The following is a 15,828-nucleotide window of genomic DNA, read 5'->3' as shown; positions in this document are numbered from 1 at the left end:
CACATGCTTGAAACAAAGTTGTTTACACACAATCTTTGGAAAGGTACCAACAATTTTTTATGTTTTTTATGAAATTATGTCCAATTTGCATTTTTTCTCTTTTTTTGTTTTGTTCCAAAACACGCAAAGGAAATAAACATATGTTTAACAAAATTTGTGTCCTTGAAATTATTTTCTTAGAGAAATACTTCATTTTCTGGAACAGTTACCAGGATATGAACACTTTTGGGCATAACTGAACAGTGGGTATGGAAAGTATTCAGACCCCATTAAATTATTCACTCTTTGTTTCATTGCAATCATTTGGTAAATTCAAAAAAGTTCATTTTTTTTCTCTAACGTACACTCTGCACCCCATCTTTACAGAGAAAAAACAGAAATATAGAAATTTTTGAAAATTGTTTAAACAAGAAAAACTGAAATATCACATGGTCATAAGTATTCAGACCGTTTGCTCAGACACTGATATTTAAGTCATATGCTGTCCATTTCCTTGCGATCCTCCTTGAGATGGTTCTACTCCTTTATTGGAGTCCAGCTGTATTTAATTAAACTGATAAGACTTGATTTGGAAAGGCACATAGTTGTCTATATAAGACCTCACAGCTCACAGTGCATGTCAGAGACCAAATGAGAATCATGAGGTCAAAGGAACTGCCCAACTGTTACGGGGGGACTGGCAGATCAAGATAAGGTGTTAAATGTCCCAATCACCAATCGGGGCCCACCGTGCTCCAGATGACAAAGGAGCTGCTGTCAACCCGAAGGTTAGGCGGAGAATATAGAGCTGGATGGCTCTGAGATAACCCAGGAAACCTGGGAACCGGTCATCTGTGTAGGGACACATCAGGCTGGACGACAACCCAGTTAGCGTTTTGGTGTACCTGGCGCTACAATGACTACGTGTGCAGGGAACACGTCAGGCTGGGTGGTGACCAGGTAGCATTGACCACAAGACCGCCGCAAAAGCGCCCTGTTGGCCACATGTGTAGGACACGTCAGGCCGAGCGGTCCTCTGATTAGCGTTTCTGGTCACATCTCGACTGGCCACGTGTGTGAAGGACACGTCAGGCCAGGTGGTCACACCAGTAGCGTTCACTGGGAAGCCAAAGAGGATAACAGGGTCTGCACACCCAACCCATGAACTCCCTGTTAACACCACAGAGGTCCTGGGGTACACTGTTCGTGCACGTAGGGGGCACAACCGGACAGATGGCGCAGCAGACGCAGCCCAGTTAACACTGGGCTGCTGCAGCAAGACTGGAACGGCAGGAGGGAAGCACGGCACCTGACCCTGATGTGCTGAGCCACGAATCTTGGAGTGACAGGCACCGTTCACCTAACCCTACCTACCGCTTCCAAAGGCTTATGCCGCAATGGGCTCTATACATTGAGGTGTACTCAGAACAAGCATATGAGAAGACTGCGCACCTCCATGTTGTCGCCAGCCACTTTTATAACCTGGGTCTGCCCCAAACCCAGGGTGGACCACAATGGCACCTCCAGGGTCCAATAGCAGAGTGCCATGTCATCATCGACATCACCAGCGGCCTATCCGGAACCGCCACGTCATTGATGACCTCATGGCAGCCACGCCCCAAACACCAGAGCCTGCCACCTCACAGACATGCCCAGTGAGGTCCTTACCGGACCTAGTCTCTGATGCATCAAGTGCCTGAGCATGCTCAGTAGCCTGAACAACAGTCTCATAAATCAGAATATCTGCCTGAGCATGCTCAGTAGGCAGAACACAGGACTTAGACACGGCGCGATGCCCAAGTACCTGTGCAAAGAGGCTTTTCGCACTAACTGTAGGAGCATGCTCAGTAGCCTGAACAGAGGACTTGGCCTCAGAAATGGCACTATCAGGCTGAGCATGCTCACTAGGCGAAACACTGGACTTGGGCTCTGGCTGGAGTAAATCGGTGCGCGCATGTGCACTAGCCACTTCTCCACACTTAGACGTGGAGGAAGAAGCAGCCAGCTGGATGACCCGAGGCACGGCCAAAAATGGCAGCCAGCGCCTGGGCGCAACAGGAACCGCAGCAGGCTGCTTGTGGCTATAGCGGTGCCAATTCGTAACACTAAGGAGCTCAGAGAAAGAATTGTGGCAAGGCACAGATCTGGCCAAGGCTACAAAAAAATTTCTGCAGTACTCAAGGTTCCTAAGAGCACAGTAGCCTGCATATTCCTTAAATGGAAGAAGTTTGGGACCACCAGAACTCTTCCTAAACCTGGCCGTCCAGCCAAACTGAGCAATTGTGGGAGAAGAGCCTTGGTGAGTGAGGTAAAGAAGAACACCAAGATCACTGTGGCTGAGCTCCAAAGATGCAATAGAGAGATGGGAGAAGGTTCCACAAAGTTAACTATCACTGCAGCTCTTCAATAGTCAAGTCTTTATGGCAGAGTGGCCCAATGGAAGCCTCTCCTCAGTTCAAGACATATGAAAGCCAGCATAGAGTTTGTAAAAAAACACATGAAGGACTCCCAGACTAGGAGAAATAAAATACTCTGGTCTGATGAGACGAAGATAGAACTTTTTGGTGATAATTCTAAGCTGTATGTGTAGAGAAAACTAGGCACTGCTCATCACCTGCCCAATACAATCCCAACAGTGAAACAAGGTGGTGGCAGCATCATGCTCTGGGGGGTGTTTTTCAGCTGCAGGGACAAGATGACTGGTTGCACTTGAAGAAAAGATGAATGCGGCCAAGTACAGAGATATGCTGGAAGAAAACCTCTTCCACAGTGCTCTGGACCTCAAACTTGGCCTTAGTAAGCCTTAATACAGGGGGCTGAAACCCCCTAGCAGAATCCACCAGGATGAATATAACCAGCAATGATATACTGGAAAAAGGGAGTATATAGCAAAACCCATAATGTGATTGGAGCACAGACAATTAGCAACAGAAAACAGGTGCTAACTGCACACCATAAGAAAAAGAAGCAAATCTGAAGGTAAAAGAGTTCAATCGGCGGCTGAACATGGAGGGAATCAGAAGGTCCTTGGTTCCAACCACAAGGCATGACAGCAGTTAAAGGGGTTGTCTACTAATTGGACAACCTCTTCTTATTCACATGTGTGCCCCCATAAAAATAAAAAAGCATACAGCATATTCACCTCCGGTGCTGGTGTTGCTCAAGCAATGTCGGAACTCGCGTTCCTGAGGCCCATGTGAAATTGTTCTTCCACGCAAGCCCCACGACCAATCAGTCTTATCCCTGAATTTGTCTGTTTAACTAATTAACAGGAAGTGAGAGGTCAGCCACAGCGCTCACATCTTTTAATTAAACATCCGATGGCAGGGAGAAAGAAGCTGGCACTGATTGATCATGGGGCTCGCGTGTCATAACAACGTTACGTGGGCACAGAGAACGCGAATTCCAACATCACTGCAACCGCGCTAGCACTTGAGAGTATAGACTTTTTTATTTCTATGGAGGCACACATAGGGAATGAGAAGAGATTGTCCAAGTAGTGCACAACCCCTTTAAAGGTAATGTGTCACCAGGTTTGTGCCATGTAATCTGAGAGCAGTATAATATAAGGGCAGAGAATTTAATTCCAAAAGGTTTGCAAGTAATTGGCTACTTGCTGTAGTTTGGTTAAAATCACTGTTTCATCAGAAGGAGATTATCACTAGATGCTGCCATGTAGTTATCCAAATTCATGAGCTCTGTGTAACCCCGCACAACCCACCAATTGGCAGCTTTCTGCCTATGCACAATGTACATAGAAAGTTGACAATCAGTGGTGTGTACTGGGTTATGGAAGGCTTAGCATACAGTGACCTACTGGTGTGAAGGCCTAGGCAATGAATCATTTGTTCATTGTAATATAATAAGATAATCTGTCCTTTGAATGCTTTATGTATTGCTTCTCCACATATACCTAATTGAGATATTAACGGAATGTATAACCAAAACAAATTATGCTTAGGGCTAAGTAGAATAAGTTTTAGTTAATGAATAAGTAACTGACATTCATGAATAGAAGAGATACTGTTCTGTAGTTTAAAATAAGTAACTGACATTCATGAATAGAAGAGAATAAGTAACTGACATTGTTCCATTCATAGACTCTCGTCTATGCCTTGATACAGCTGAAATGCTTTACTAAAGAATGTTGCTCAAATAAGGGAATGATTTATGCCCAAGCTAGCTGGTTGGTTAATAGATAATGTGGATGTACTGAATAAGCTGTATATGTATGCTATGTTTTAAATACAAGGGTCAGAAGAGCATTGAGCTTCTCCCGGATAGAGACACGTCTCTGTGTGGTCATGTCTCCTGATTCATCTGCGCAGGTCTGATTTGGAATCCTCCTTCGAGACCCTGAGAGACACCCATTGGAGGTCTCCCCCAACACTGGTACTAGATTTCCAGCAGATTAAATAGTAATTGGAACAAAACTACAGAAGCCAGTATATTAAGTGATACATTGCTGGAATTAGGATCTATGCCCTTACATCATGCTGTTCTCAGATGGGGTAGAAAAAATCTTGTGACAGATTCCATTCAAATAGCATTCCATTCAATCTTCTGTGAAAACATATAATCACTTATTCATAGGATAGATACTAATTGATTGGTGGGGGTCCAACCTTTGGGACCCACACTAGTCAGCAGAATTGGGTACTTTTAGCCATGTTAGAATTGAGCCGCAGTGTGCATAATTGATTGCCTCTCCATTCATTCCCTATGGGTGTGATGAGCTGTCTGCTCAGCTTTTTGTGGCACTCCCATATAGAATGAATGGAGCGGGGGTTGGGCATGCACACTGGCGTTCCATTGTAACGTATCTGATATCTAGGTGATAACTTGGAGAGCGACTTTAATGTATATCTGAACTAAATAACATCAATCACAATTTACAAATCTGACATGATATCTATAGAAACCAATATTTAACTACAATAGGAATATATTACAGTATATATTATTCAATAATTCTGGTCACTTATTGTTATTATTATTATTATACAACCTATTCTATAAATATTGTTCAAGAATTTATTGCACAACTTGGCGATTCTGTTAAAACTTTCTAGCAGAATAAGCGTAAGTACATATAGGTGGACACATACCTGTCTCAACAGCTTCTTTGACTATTACAGCACAATAGGGTCTCTGTATGGCATCCCCATTCGGTGGTGTGTACGGCCCGACTTCAAAATTGGAGAGACTTATTCGTAGAAATGGAGACATATCTTTTCCTGTGTAACAGTGAGACATGAAGTTGTTTATATATAAGACGTTCCTTTCCTTCAGCTGCTTATCTAGGAGGAAGAGCCTGAAACGAGCATTTGTAGAAAATGTAGTAAATGTATGATCTGTAGAGCAGGAAGCGATACAGTGGTCTATGTGTTGGCAAATGTGTCATCTGCACTAACTTCAGCTCGGTCTTTCCTGATTTGTCTGGCAACTTACAAATGTCAGCAGCACCTGCTGTTATCAATATCCAGCATTACAAGACACTAATATAACCCCAGTGAGTGCACGGCCTTGGGTATAGAAACAAGCCAAGTGCTGGCAGGGAAGTCACAAGGGTATTTCTATATCACACTGACAGTAATTGACTCACACCAGACTAATATATGGAAAGCAATCTATTGTGTGAAAATGTGCTATTGTTTTTATGTCACAGAAACAGTATTTTTTTAAATTTTTGGTGTTATGATGATATACTATCTAGCAGCACTCCAAAAATCATTTGTAGAAATAGGACTTTAATAGCCCATGTGGTGTGGCGCTGTTTCAGTTTTTCAGACTTGAAATAGGTTCCAAGGAGCTAAAAAGTCCCCACGCCACTTGGGCTGTTAGGCTATGACCGCACTTTGCGTTCTCCTACTTGCAGTTCTTAACGCACGTTTTGTGCTTAATTGATTTGACCAAAGTTGCCTTTTTCAGAAATTTAGCGCTGAAAACGCATGCGTATTTACCGCGTTTTTGATGCGTTTTCAGCGCTTTTTACCTGCTTTTCCACCTGCGTTTTGACAAATGCGTTTTGCTAAATAAAGGTTAAACATTCAAATATATTGAAAAAAGATAAAAAAAAGGAATAAGTACATAAGTGCATAAATTAAAAAGAAAATAGAAATATATAATGAAATTATAGCGGTAATATAGTTTTTATTAGAAAAATAGCAATAAATTTAACTTTTTCTTTAATTTAATTGTCGGATTATGTGTGTGTAAAGGGACATATGAAATCATTATTTTAATGTGAAATAAACATGCGTTTTGTAAGTTCAAAACGCATGTTTTCTGCACAGAAAAAGCAGGTAAAACGCAGGAATTTGTAGGAAACTTGGTTTTTGACATTTCTCATTGACTCCAATGTTAGCAAAACGCACCCAAAATGGCAAAAACAACTGACATGCTGCTTCTTTGAACGCATGTTTTTTGCCGCAAAATATGCAAATTAAACGCAGCATTTAGAAACGCAAAGTGCGGTCTAGAAATCCCCATTTTCCATAGACTTTGCTGTGAAATCAAAACACATGCCTTTTGGCATGAAAAAGGTGCTTCTCAAAACGGACCTAAAAAGCACCCAAAATGCAGGTGGAAACGCAAAGTGTGGTCACAGCCTTAAAGTCCTATTTCTACAATTTTTGGAGTTCTGCCTTCCATATTTTTTCTACATATCTATCTATAGTATCTATTTATTATTATTATTATTTATTTATAGAGCACCATTAATTCCATAGTGCTGTACATGAGAAGTGGGTTACATACAGAATACATATACAAGTTACAGTAGACAGACTGGTACAGAGGGAAGAGGGCCCTGCCCTTGCGGGCTTACATTCTATAGGATTTTGGGGAGGAGACAGTAGGTAGGGTGTAGGTTGGGCGGCAGCTCCGCACAGCGGTGAGGCAGCAGCTCCGCATGGCGGTGAGGCGGCAGCTCCGCACGGCGGTGAGGCGGCAGCTCCACACGGTGGTGAGGCTGCAGCTCCGCATGGTGGTGAATCCCTATCCATCCATCTATCTGTGACACAGCGTTTTGCTGTAGACTCGCTGATTGTAATGGCGGCATCAGACGCTGTTGAGTCCACATTCTCTGACACTCCTCACTATACTTTCTCTGGTGCTTCTGAGTTGCACAGGTAGGCTTGGGCATCGACCAGCTGTGTGCTCATTAATGATAGGACTAGCAGGAGTTAATTTCTGCCAGCCTGCTGGTTACCTCTTTGATCACTTGTTGCCGGAGACCTATCATAAGTATCCTCCACATTTTTAAGAAGGAGGAATGTGTCTTCCTGTGCCGACTATAGCTTTCTGCTACACCGGTACGTGCTGTTGTTTTCCACTCTGGTAATTTACCGAATGTTGCTTGGTGTGTAATTCCTACTGTTGTTTGGTTATATCATGCCTGCTTTAGTTTTGATAGAGTGTAATAGAGTCTTGGTTTCTTCTGTCTATCACTGTTGGTGTTCACATGCTCCTACCCCCCTTCCCCAAAGGGGTAGGAAGGGAGTATTAAGTCAGAGCTGGTCAGAGCATGGGTATGAAGGCGGCTCAGACATCCTCACCATCAGATGTGTCTGAGAGTCTGGGATCAGGGACAGCTATGGCCCCACTAGCCTGGGGGGCAGTTTAGAAGCCGATCCCCTGTTATCCTCTGCCATCCCATGACAATCTCCCTTCATCTATCTATCCATCTATCAGTTAATAAATGTATATATTATATATATATATATATATATATATATATATATATATATATTACAGACCAAAAGTTTGGACACACCTTCTCATCTCTAGAACAACTATTAAGAGGAGACTTTGTGCAGCAGGCTTTCATGGTAAGATAGCTGCTAGGTAACCACTGCTAAGGACAGGCAACAAGCGAAGAAGAAGAGACTTCTTTGGGCTAATGAACACAAGGAATGGACATTAGACCAGTGGAAATCTGTGCTTTGGTCTGATGAGTCCAAATTTGAGATCTTTGGATCTAACCACCATGTCTTTGTAGAAAAGGTGACCGGATGGACTCTACATGCCTGGTTCCCACCATGAAGCATGGAGGAAGAGCTGTGATGGTGTGGGAGTGCTTTGCTGCTGACACTGTTGGGGATTTATTTAAAATTGAAGGCATACTGAACCAGCATGCCTACTACAGCATCTTGCAGCGGCATGCTATTCCATCCGGTTTGCGTTTAGTTGGACCATATTTTATTTTTCAACAGGACATTGACCCAAAACACACCTCCAGGCTGTGTAAGTCCTATTTGACTAAGAAGGAGAGTGATGGGGTGCTACGCCAGATGACCTGGCCTCCACAGCCACCAGACCTGAACCCAATCGAGATGGTTTGGGGGTGAACTGGAGCTCAGAGTGAAGGTTAAAGGGCCAACAAGTGCTAAGCATTCCTGGAAACTCCTTCAAGACTGTTGGAAAACCATTTCCGGTGACTACCTCTTGAAGCTCATCAAGAGAATGCCAAGAGTGTGCAAAGCAGTAATCAAAGCAAAAGGTGGCTACTTTGAAGTACCTAGAATATAAGACATATTTTCAGTTGTTTCACACTTTTTTAAGTATTTCATTCCACATGTTTTAATTCACAGTTTTGATGCCTTCAATGCGAATCTACATTTTTTAGAGTCATGAAAATAAAGAAAAGTCTTTGAATGAGGAGGTGTGTCCAAACTTTTGGTCTGTACTATATATATATATATATATATATATATATATAAATAAAAGATTTATAAATATTGAATATAGAAGAAGAGAGAGAGCGTATCTTACACATGGAGAAATATAGAGAATGAGAAAGCTCATACAGTTAGGTCCAGAAATATTTGGACAGTGACACAATTTTCGCGAGTTGGGCTCTGCATGCCACCACATTGGATTTGAAATGAAACCTCTACAACAGAATTCAAGTGCAGATTGTAACGTTTAATTTGAAGGTTTGAATAAAAATATCTGATAGAAATTGTAGGAATTATACACATTTCTTTACAAACACTCCACATTTTAGGAGGTCAAAAGTAATTGGACAAATAAACCAAACCCAAAAAAAAGTTTTTTTTTTCAATATTTTGTTGCGAATCCTTTGGAGGCAATCACTGCTTTAAGTCTGGAACCCATGGACATCACCAAACGCTGGGTTTCCTCCTTCTTAATGCTTTGCCAGGCCTTTACAGCCGCAGCCTTCAGGTCTTGCTTGTTTGTGGGTCTTTCCGTCTTAAGTCTGGATTTGAGCAAGTGAAATGCATGCTCAATTGGGTTAAGATCTGGTGATTGACTTGGCCATTGCAGAATGTTCCACTTTTTTGCACTCATGAACTCCTGGGTAGCTTTGGCTGTATGCTTGGGGTCATTGTCCATCTGTACTATGAAGCGAAGGCCGATAAACTTTGCGGCATTTGGCTGAATCTGGGCTGAAAGTATATCCCGGTACACTTCAGAATTCATCCGGCTACTCTTTTCTGCTGTTATGTCATCAATAAACACAAGTGACCCAGTGCCATTGAAAGCCATGCATGCCCATGCCATCACGTTGCCTCCACCATGTTTTACAGAGGATGTGGTGTGCCTTGGATCATGTGCCGTTCCCTTTCTTCTCCAAACTTTTTTCTTCCCATCATTCTGGTACAGGTTGATCTTGGTCTCATCTGTCCATAGAATACTTTTCCAGAACTGAGCTGGCTTCATGAGGTGTTTTTCAGCAAATTTAACTCTGGCCTGTCTATTTTTGGAATTGATGAATGGTTTGCATCTAGATGTGAACCCTTTGTATTTACTTTCATGGAGTCTTCTCTTTATTGTTGACTTAGAGACAGATACACCTACTTCACTGAGAGTGTTCTGGACTTCAGTTGATGTTGTGAACGGGTTCTTCTTCACCAAAGAAAGTATGCGGCGATCATCCACCACTGTTGTCATCCGTGGACGCCCAGGCCTTTTTGAGTTCCCAAGCTCACCAGTCCATTCCATTTTTCTCAGAATGTACCCGACTGTTGATTTTGCTACTCCAAGCATGTCTGCTATCTCTCTGATGGATTTTTTCTTTTTTTTCAGCCTCAGGATGTTCTGCTTCACCTTAATTGAGAGTTCCTTAGACCGCATGTTGTCTGGTCACAGCAACAGCTTCCAAATGCAAAACCACACACCTGTAATCAACCCCAGACCTTTTAACTACTTCATTGATTACAGGTTAACGAGGGAGACGCCTTCAGAGTTAATCGCAGCCCTTAGAGTCCCTTGTCCAATTACTTTTGGTCCCTTGAAAAAGAGGAGGCTATGCAATACAGAGCTATGATTCCTAAACCCTTTCTCCGATTTGGATGTGAAAACACTCATATTGCAGCTGGGAGTGTGCACTTTCAGCCCATATTATATATATAATTGTATTTCTGAACATGTTTTTGTAAACAGCTAAAATAACAAAACTTGTGTCACTGTCCAAATATTTCTGGACCTAACTGTACATAGATCCCGAGGTGGTCCAAGTTTGGCAAGTTTGCTAACAAAATTGTGCATTTCTGGGATGTTTTGTGGACATTGTTGTGCTGATTATTTGACTTGACTTAAAATTATTCAGGGAATGGGGATGCAAATGGATGATCTCATTATAATAAGAAGATAGGATTAGTGATGAGCGAGTATGCTTGTTACTACTCGGTACTCGCACGAGTATCACTGTACTCGGGCTACTTGGCGGGTACCGAGTAATTTTGCAATACTCGTGCTGTACTCGTGGTCTTCATCCCTGCATGTTGGCGCTCTTTTGAGAGCCAGCCCTCATGCAGGGATTGGCTGGCAGACCACTGCAATGCCACAGCCCTGTTAGTTGTGGAATTGCAGTGATTGGCCGGCCTGCACAGCGTGACCGAGCCTTTATACCGGCGGGCGCGCTGTGCTCTGTACACAGCCATCTCATATTCCCTGCTTTCCATGCCCACAGGCGCCTATGATTGGTTGCAGTGAGACACACCCCCACGCTGAGTGACAGGTGTCTCACTGCACCCAATCACAGCAGCCGGTGTGTGTGTATACTGTGCAGTGAAATAAATAATTAAATAATTAAAAAAAACGGCGTGCGGTCCCCCCAATTTTAATACCAGCCAGATAAAGCCATACAGCTGAAGGCTGGTATTCTCAGGATGGGGAGCTCCACGTTATGGGGAGCCCCCCACCCTAACAATATCAGTCAGCAGCTGCCCAGAATTGCCGCATACATTATATGTGACAGTTCTGGGACTGTACCCAGCTCTTCCCGATTTACCCTAGTGCGTTGGCAAATCGGGGTAATAAGGAGTTAATGGCAGCCCATAGCTGCCACTAAATCCTAGATTAATCATGTCAGGCGTCTATGAGATACCTTCCATGATTAATCTGTAAATTACAGTTAAAAAACACACACACCCGAAAAAATCATTTATTAGAAATAAAAAACACTAACAAAGTCCCTCATTACCAATTTATTAACCCCGACAAACCCTCCATGTCCGGCGTAATCCACGGACCTCCAGCGTCGCGTCCAGCTCTGCTGCATGGAAGTGACAGGAGCTGCAGAAGACACCGCCGCTCCGGTCACCTCCACGCAGCTAATGAAGGGAATAGCGCGATCAGCTGCTGTCAGTCAGGTAACTCCCGGCCACCGCTGGATCCAGCGGTGGCCACGATTAACCTCAGTGACAGCAGCTGATCGCTATACTCACCTCAGTTGGTGCATGGAGCTGACCGGAGCGGCGGTGAGTAGCGCGATCAGCTGAGCTGTCACTGAGGTTACCCGCGGCCACCGCTGGATCCAGGTAACCTCAGTGACAGCTCAGCTGATCGCTATACTCACCTCATTAGCTGCGTGGAGGTGACAGGAGCGGCGGTGTATTCTGCAGCTCCTGTCACCTGCATGCAGCACAGCTAGATGTGACGCTGGAGGACTGTGGAGTACGCCGGACATGGAGGGTTTGTCGGGGTTAATAAATTGGTAATGAGGGACTTTGTTAGTGTTTTTTATTTCTAATAAAGGATTTTTCGGGTGTGTGTGTTTTTTAACTGTAATTTACAGATTAATCATGGAAGGAATCTCGGGGAGACGCCTGACATGATTAATCTAGGATTTAGTGGCAGCTATGGGCTGCCATTAACTCCTTATTACCCCGATTTGCCAACGCACTAGGGTAAATCGGGAAGAGCCGGGTACAGTCCCAGAACTGTCGCATATAATGTATGCGGCAATTCTGGGCGGCTGCTGACTGATATTGTTAGGGTGGGGGGCTCCCCATAACGTGGAGCTCCCCATCCTGAGAATACCAGCCTTCAGCCGTATGGCTTTATCTGGCTGGTATTAAAATTGGGGGGACCGCACGCCGTTTTTTTAAATTATTTAATTATTTATTTCACAGCACAGTATACACACACACCGGCTGCTGTGATTGGGTGCAGTGAGACAGCTGTCACTCAGTGTGGGGGCGTGTCTCACTGCAACCAATCATAGGCGCCGAAAAGCAGGAAAGCAGAGAATACGAGATGGTTTAATGAGCGGCCGGCTTTTTCAAAAGAGGAAAAGCCGCCGGAGTTTAGTGAACAGCCGTGCAGCGCCGCGGCAGTGATCGGGGAACGGTGAGTAAGAGAGAGGGGGGAGAATGACCGACAGACTGTGAGAGGGGGACAGACAAGACAGAGAGAGACCGACAGAGCGAGACCGACCGACGGGAGATAGAATGAAAAAAAAAATGACCGACATCGCTAGTAAAAAGCACAAAACGTGCGTTTTGGACATCGGAGTGCCACACAAGGTTTTCACGTAAAATCTTTCATGTATTAATCTCAAAAAGTAACCTACACCAGCTCTATCTCACTATTGGGTATGTGCCCTTAACATTTCCGCCATGAAAATTCATTTTGGTGTCATTTTGGAAGGTTTTCTGGTGAGTCCGTAAAAATGGCGTAAAACTCGGACAAAATTGTTCACAGCTGTGACTTTTGAGTGATAAATGCTTCAAGGGGTCTTCCCCATGCTGTTGCCATGTCATTTGAGCACTCTTCTGAGACTTTTGTGACATTTTTAGGGTTTCTACATGCTGCCGGGGGTCATTTCAGAAAAATACTCGGGTCTCCCATAGGATAACATTGGGCTCGGTGCTCGGGCCGAGTACACGAGTATCTTGGGATGCTCGGCCCGAGCCTCGAGCACCCGAGCTTTTTAGTACTCGCTCATCACTAGATAGGATTAGAATTAAATATAACACCTCCTATAAAGCATGTGACAGCTTCAGATCCCCCTGCCTACACAGCAGTCATTTTTAAAGGAGAACTATCATCAGAAAATGACGTGTTTAAAGCAGGTTTTTGTGTTACATGTACTTTGAAAAAAAACAAACAAACATTGACAATGTTTCTTTTTTATTTTGTCATATTACATTCTTTACTAAAAACAAAAAACTGTATTTTGCAATTTTCATAGTGGCATACTTCCTGCAATTTCAGTAAGCTTTTACAGGAGTATTTTTATCAGCAGAGGCAGGATTACAATGAAAGGTAACATAGAATGCATCTGTACTCCTACTTCTAGACCTATCCTCAGCCTTTGACACTGTTGACCACTCCCTGCTACTACAGATCCTCTCTTCCCTTGGTGTCAGAGATCTCGCCCTCTCTTGGATCTCTTCATACCTCTCCAACCGCACTTTTAGTGTCTCCCATTCCCACACAACCTCTTCATCCCATTCTCTCTCTGTTGGTGTCCCTCAAGGCTCTGTCCTGGGACCCTTACTTTTTTCTATCTATACATTTGGCCTGGGACAACTCATAAAGTCCCATGGCTTTCAGTACCACCTATATGCCGATGACACTCAGATCTACCTCTCTGGTCCAGATGTCACATCTCTGCTGTCCAGAATCCCAGAGTGCCTATCTGCTATATCTTCCTTCTTTTCCTCTCGCTTTCTAAAGCTTAACGTGGCCAAAACTGAACTGATCATCTTTCCTCCATCTCCCCTACACTCTCCACCTGACCTATCCATTACAATTAATAACATCACGCTCTCCCCAGCACCCAAAGTTCGGTGCCTCGGAGTGACCTTTGACTCTGCCCTGTCCTTCATACCGCACATCCAATCCCTCACCACCTCCTGCCGTTTTCAACTCAAAAATATCTCCAGAATCCGCCCTTTCCTCAATCCCCAATCTACAAAAATGCTAGTGCATGCCCTCATAATCTCCCGCATCGACTACTGCAACATCCTCCTCTGTGGTCTCCCTGCTAACACACTCGCCCCTCTCCAGTCCATCCTTAACTCTGCTGCCCGAATGATCCACCTCTCTCCTCAATACCACCCCACTTCTCCTCTCTGCAAGACCCTCCACTGGCTCCCAATCGTCTATCGTATCCAATTCAAACTACTAACCCTGACCTACAAAGCTATCCATAATCTGTCTCCTCCATATATCTCTGAACTAATCTCTCGCTACACTCCAAAACGTAACCTCCGGTCCTCCCAAGATCTCCTTCTCTCCTCCTCTCTCATCCGCTCCTCATGCAACCGACTCCAAGACTTCTCCCGAGCATCCCCAGTCTCCTGGAACTCACTGCCTCAACACATCAGACTATCTACTACACTTGCAAACTTCAAACGGACTCTGAAAACTCATCTGTTCAGAAATGCCTATAATCTACAATGACGCCACCGCCCCACCACCGTGCGGAGCTGCCGCCCCACCACCGTGCGGAGCTGCCGCCCCACCACCGTGCGGAGCTGCCGCCCCACCACCGTGCGGAGCTGCCGCCCCACCACCGTGCGGAGCTGCCGCCCCACCACCGTGCGGAGCTGCCGCCCCACCACCGTGCGGAGCTGCCGCCCCACCTACACCCCACCTACTGTCTCCTCCCCAAAATCCTTTAGGATGTAAGCCCGCAAGGGCAGGGCCCTCTTCCCTCTGTGCTAGTCTGTCCATTGTAACTTGTATATGTATTCTGTATGTAACCCCCTCATGTACAGCACCATGGAATCAATGGTGCTCTATAAATAAACAATAATAATAATAATAATAATAAGGAGGTGGACAAGCTGTCACGTTTCCACATGAAGACGCCAATCATATTGATGTAATCTGAACTGTGATGTATAATGTTTAAATGGGTTTGTTGGACATAGGTTAAGATAAAGTAAGGGTAGAGTCACACTGGTGAATGATTCACTTTTTCTTGCATTGCACTTGGCCCAATGTTAGTAAATGGTGCAACTCAGATCTGGGGTGTTTTCTAGGGATGATCGAATACATCAAATATTCGGCTTCGCAAATATTTGCCGAATAGGTCGTCGCTATTCGACTATTCGCGAATATTCGATACGCAATGTCAGTCTATGGGAAACCCGAATAACAACTATTCCGAACTATTCGGGATTCCCGTAGACTTACATTGCGTATCGAATATTCGCATAGCGTCGACCTATTCGTCGGATATTCGCAAAGCTGAATATTTAAGGTTTTCGATCATCCCTAGTGTTTTCCTCAGCCCCAATCGGACAGAAAAAACACTGCAGCATGCTACAATTGTGTGCGAGCCTCGGCTCAGTCACACCCAAACAAGTCTATGGTTGCGTGTGAAACATTGGACTGCACTCGGATGTCATCAGTACAGAGCAATATTAACAGAAATAGGCAATGGAGAAGAAGGAGAAATTAATCTTTCCTTCTTTTGCACACCTGCAATCCTATGACAGGATCAGATCGCAGTTACACGACACTTGGCTCACGCTCGCAGCAGAGCCTGAGCCGGGGGTCATTAGCAAATTGCATCCGATGCTTTCGTATCGGATGCATACGCTAGTTTGACTCCAGCCTTAATATTTGCCTGCATAATGTTGT

The 15,828-nt window shown here is 44.3% G+C and overlaps 1 protein-coding gene across 1 annotated transcript in view; it reads right to left on the bottom strand.

Moving 5' to 3' along the window:
• PRKCQ (protein kinase C theta) overlaps positions 1-5,361 on the bottom strand; it is a 125,189-nt gene extending 119,828 nt beyond the window's left edge. The window contains exon 1 of the mRNA XM_075345325.1: positions 5,088-5,361. Within this exon, the coding sequence (XP_075201440.1) occupies positions 5,088-5,235 (148 nt within the window). The 5' untranslated portion in view covers positions 5,236-5,361. The remainder of the gene's footprint in view (positions 1-5,087) is intronic.
• Between the last annotated feature and the right edge of the window lie 10,467 nt (positions 5,362-15,828).

Source organism: Anomaloglossus baeobatrachus, chromosome 4 (assembly GCF_048569485.1).
Source record: "Anomaloglossus baeobatrachus isolate aAnoBae1 chromosome 4, aAnoBae1.hap1, whole genome shotgun sequence".
NCBI lineage: Eukaryota > Metazoa > Chordata > Amphibia > Anura > Aromobatidae > Anomaloglossus > Anomaloglossus baeobatrachus.
Note: the sequence above shows the minus strand (reverse complement) of the source record. Positions and strands in the feature narration are given on the sequence as shown.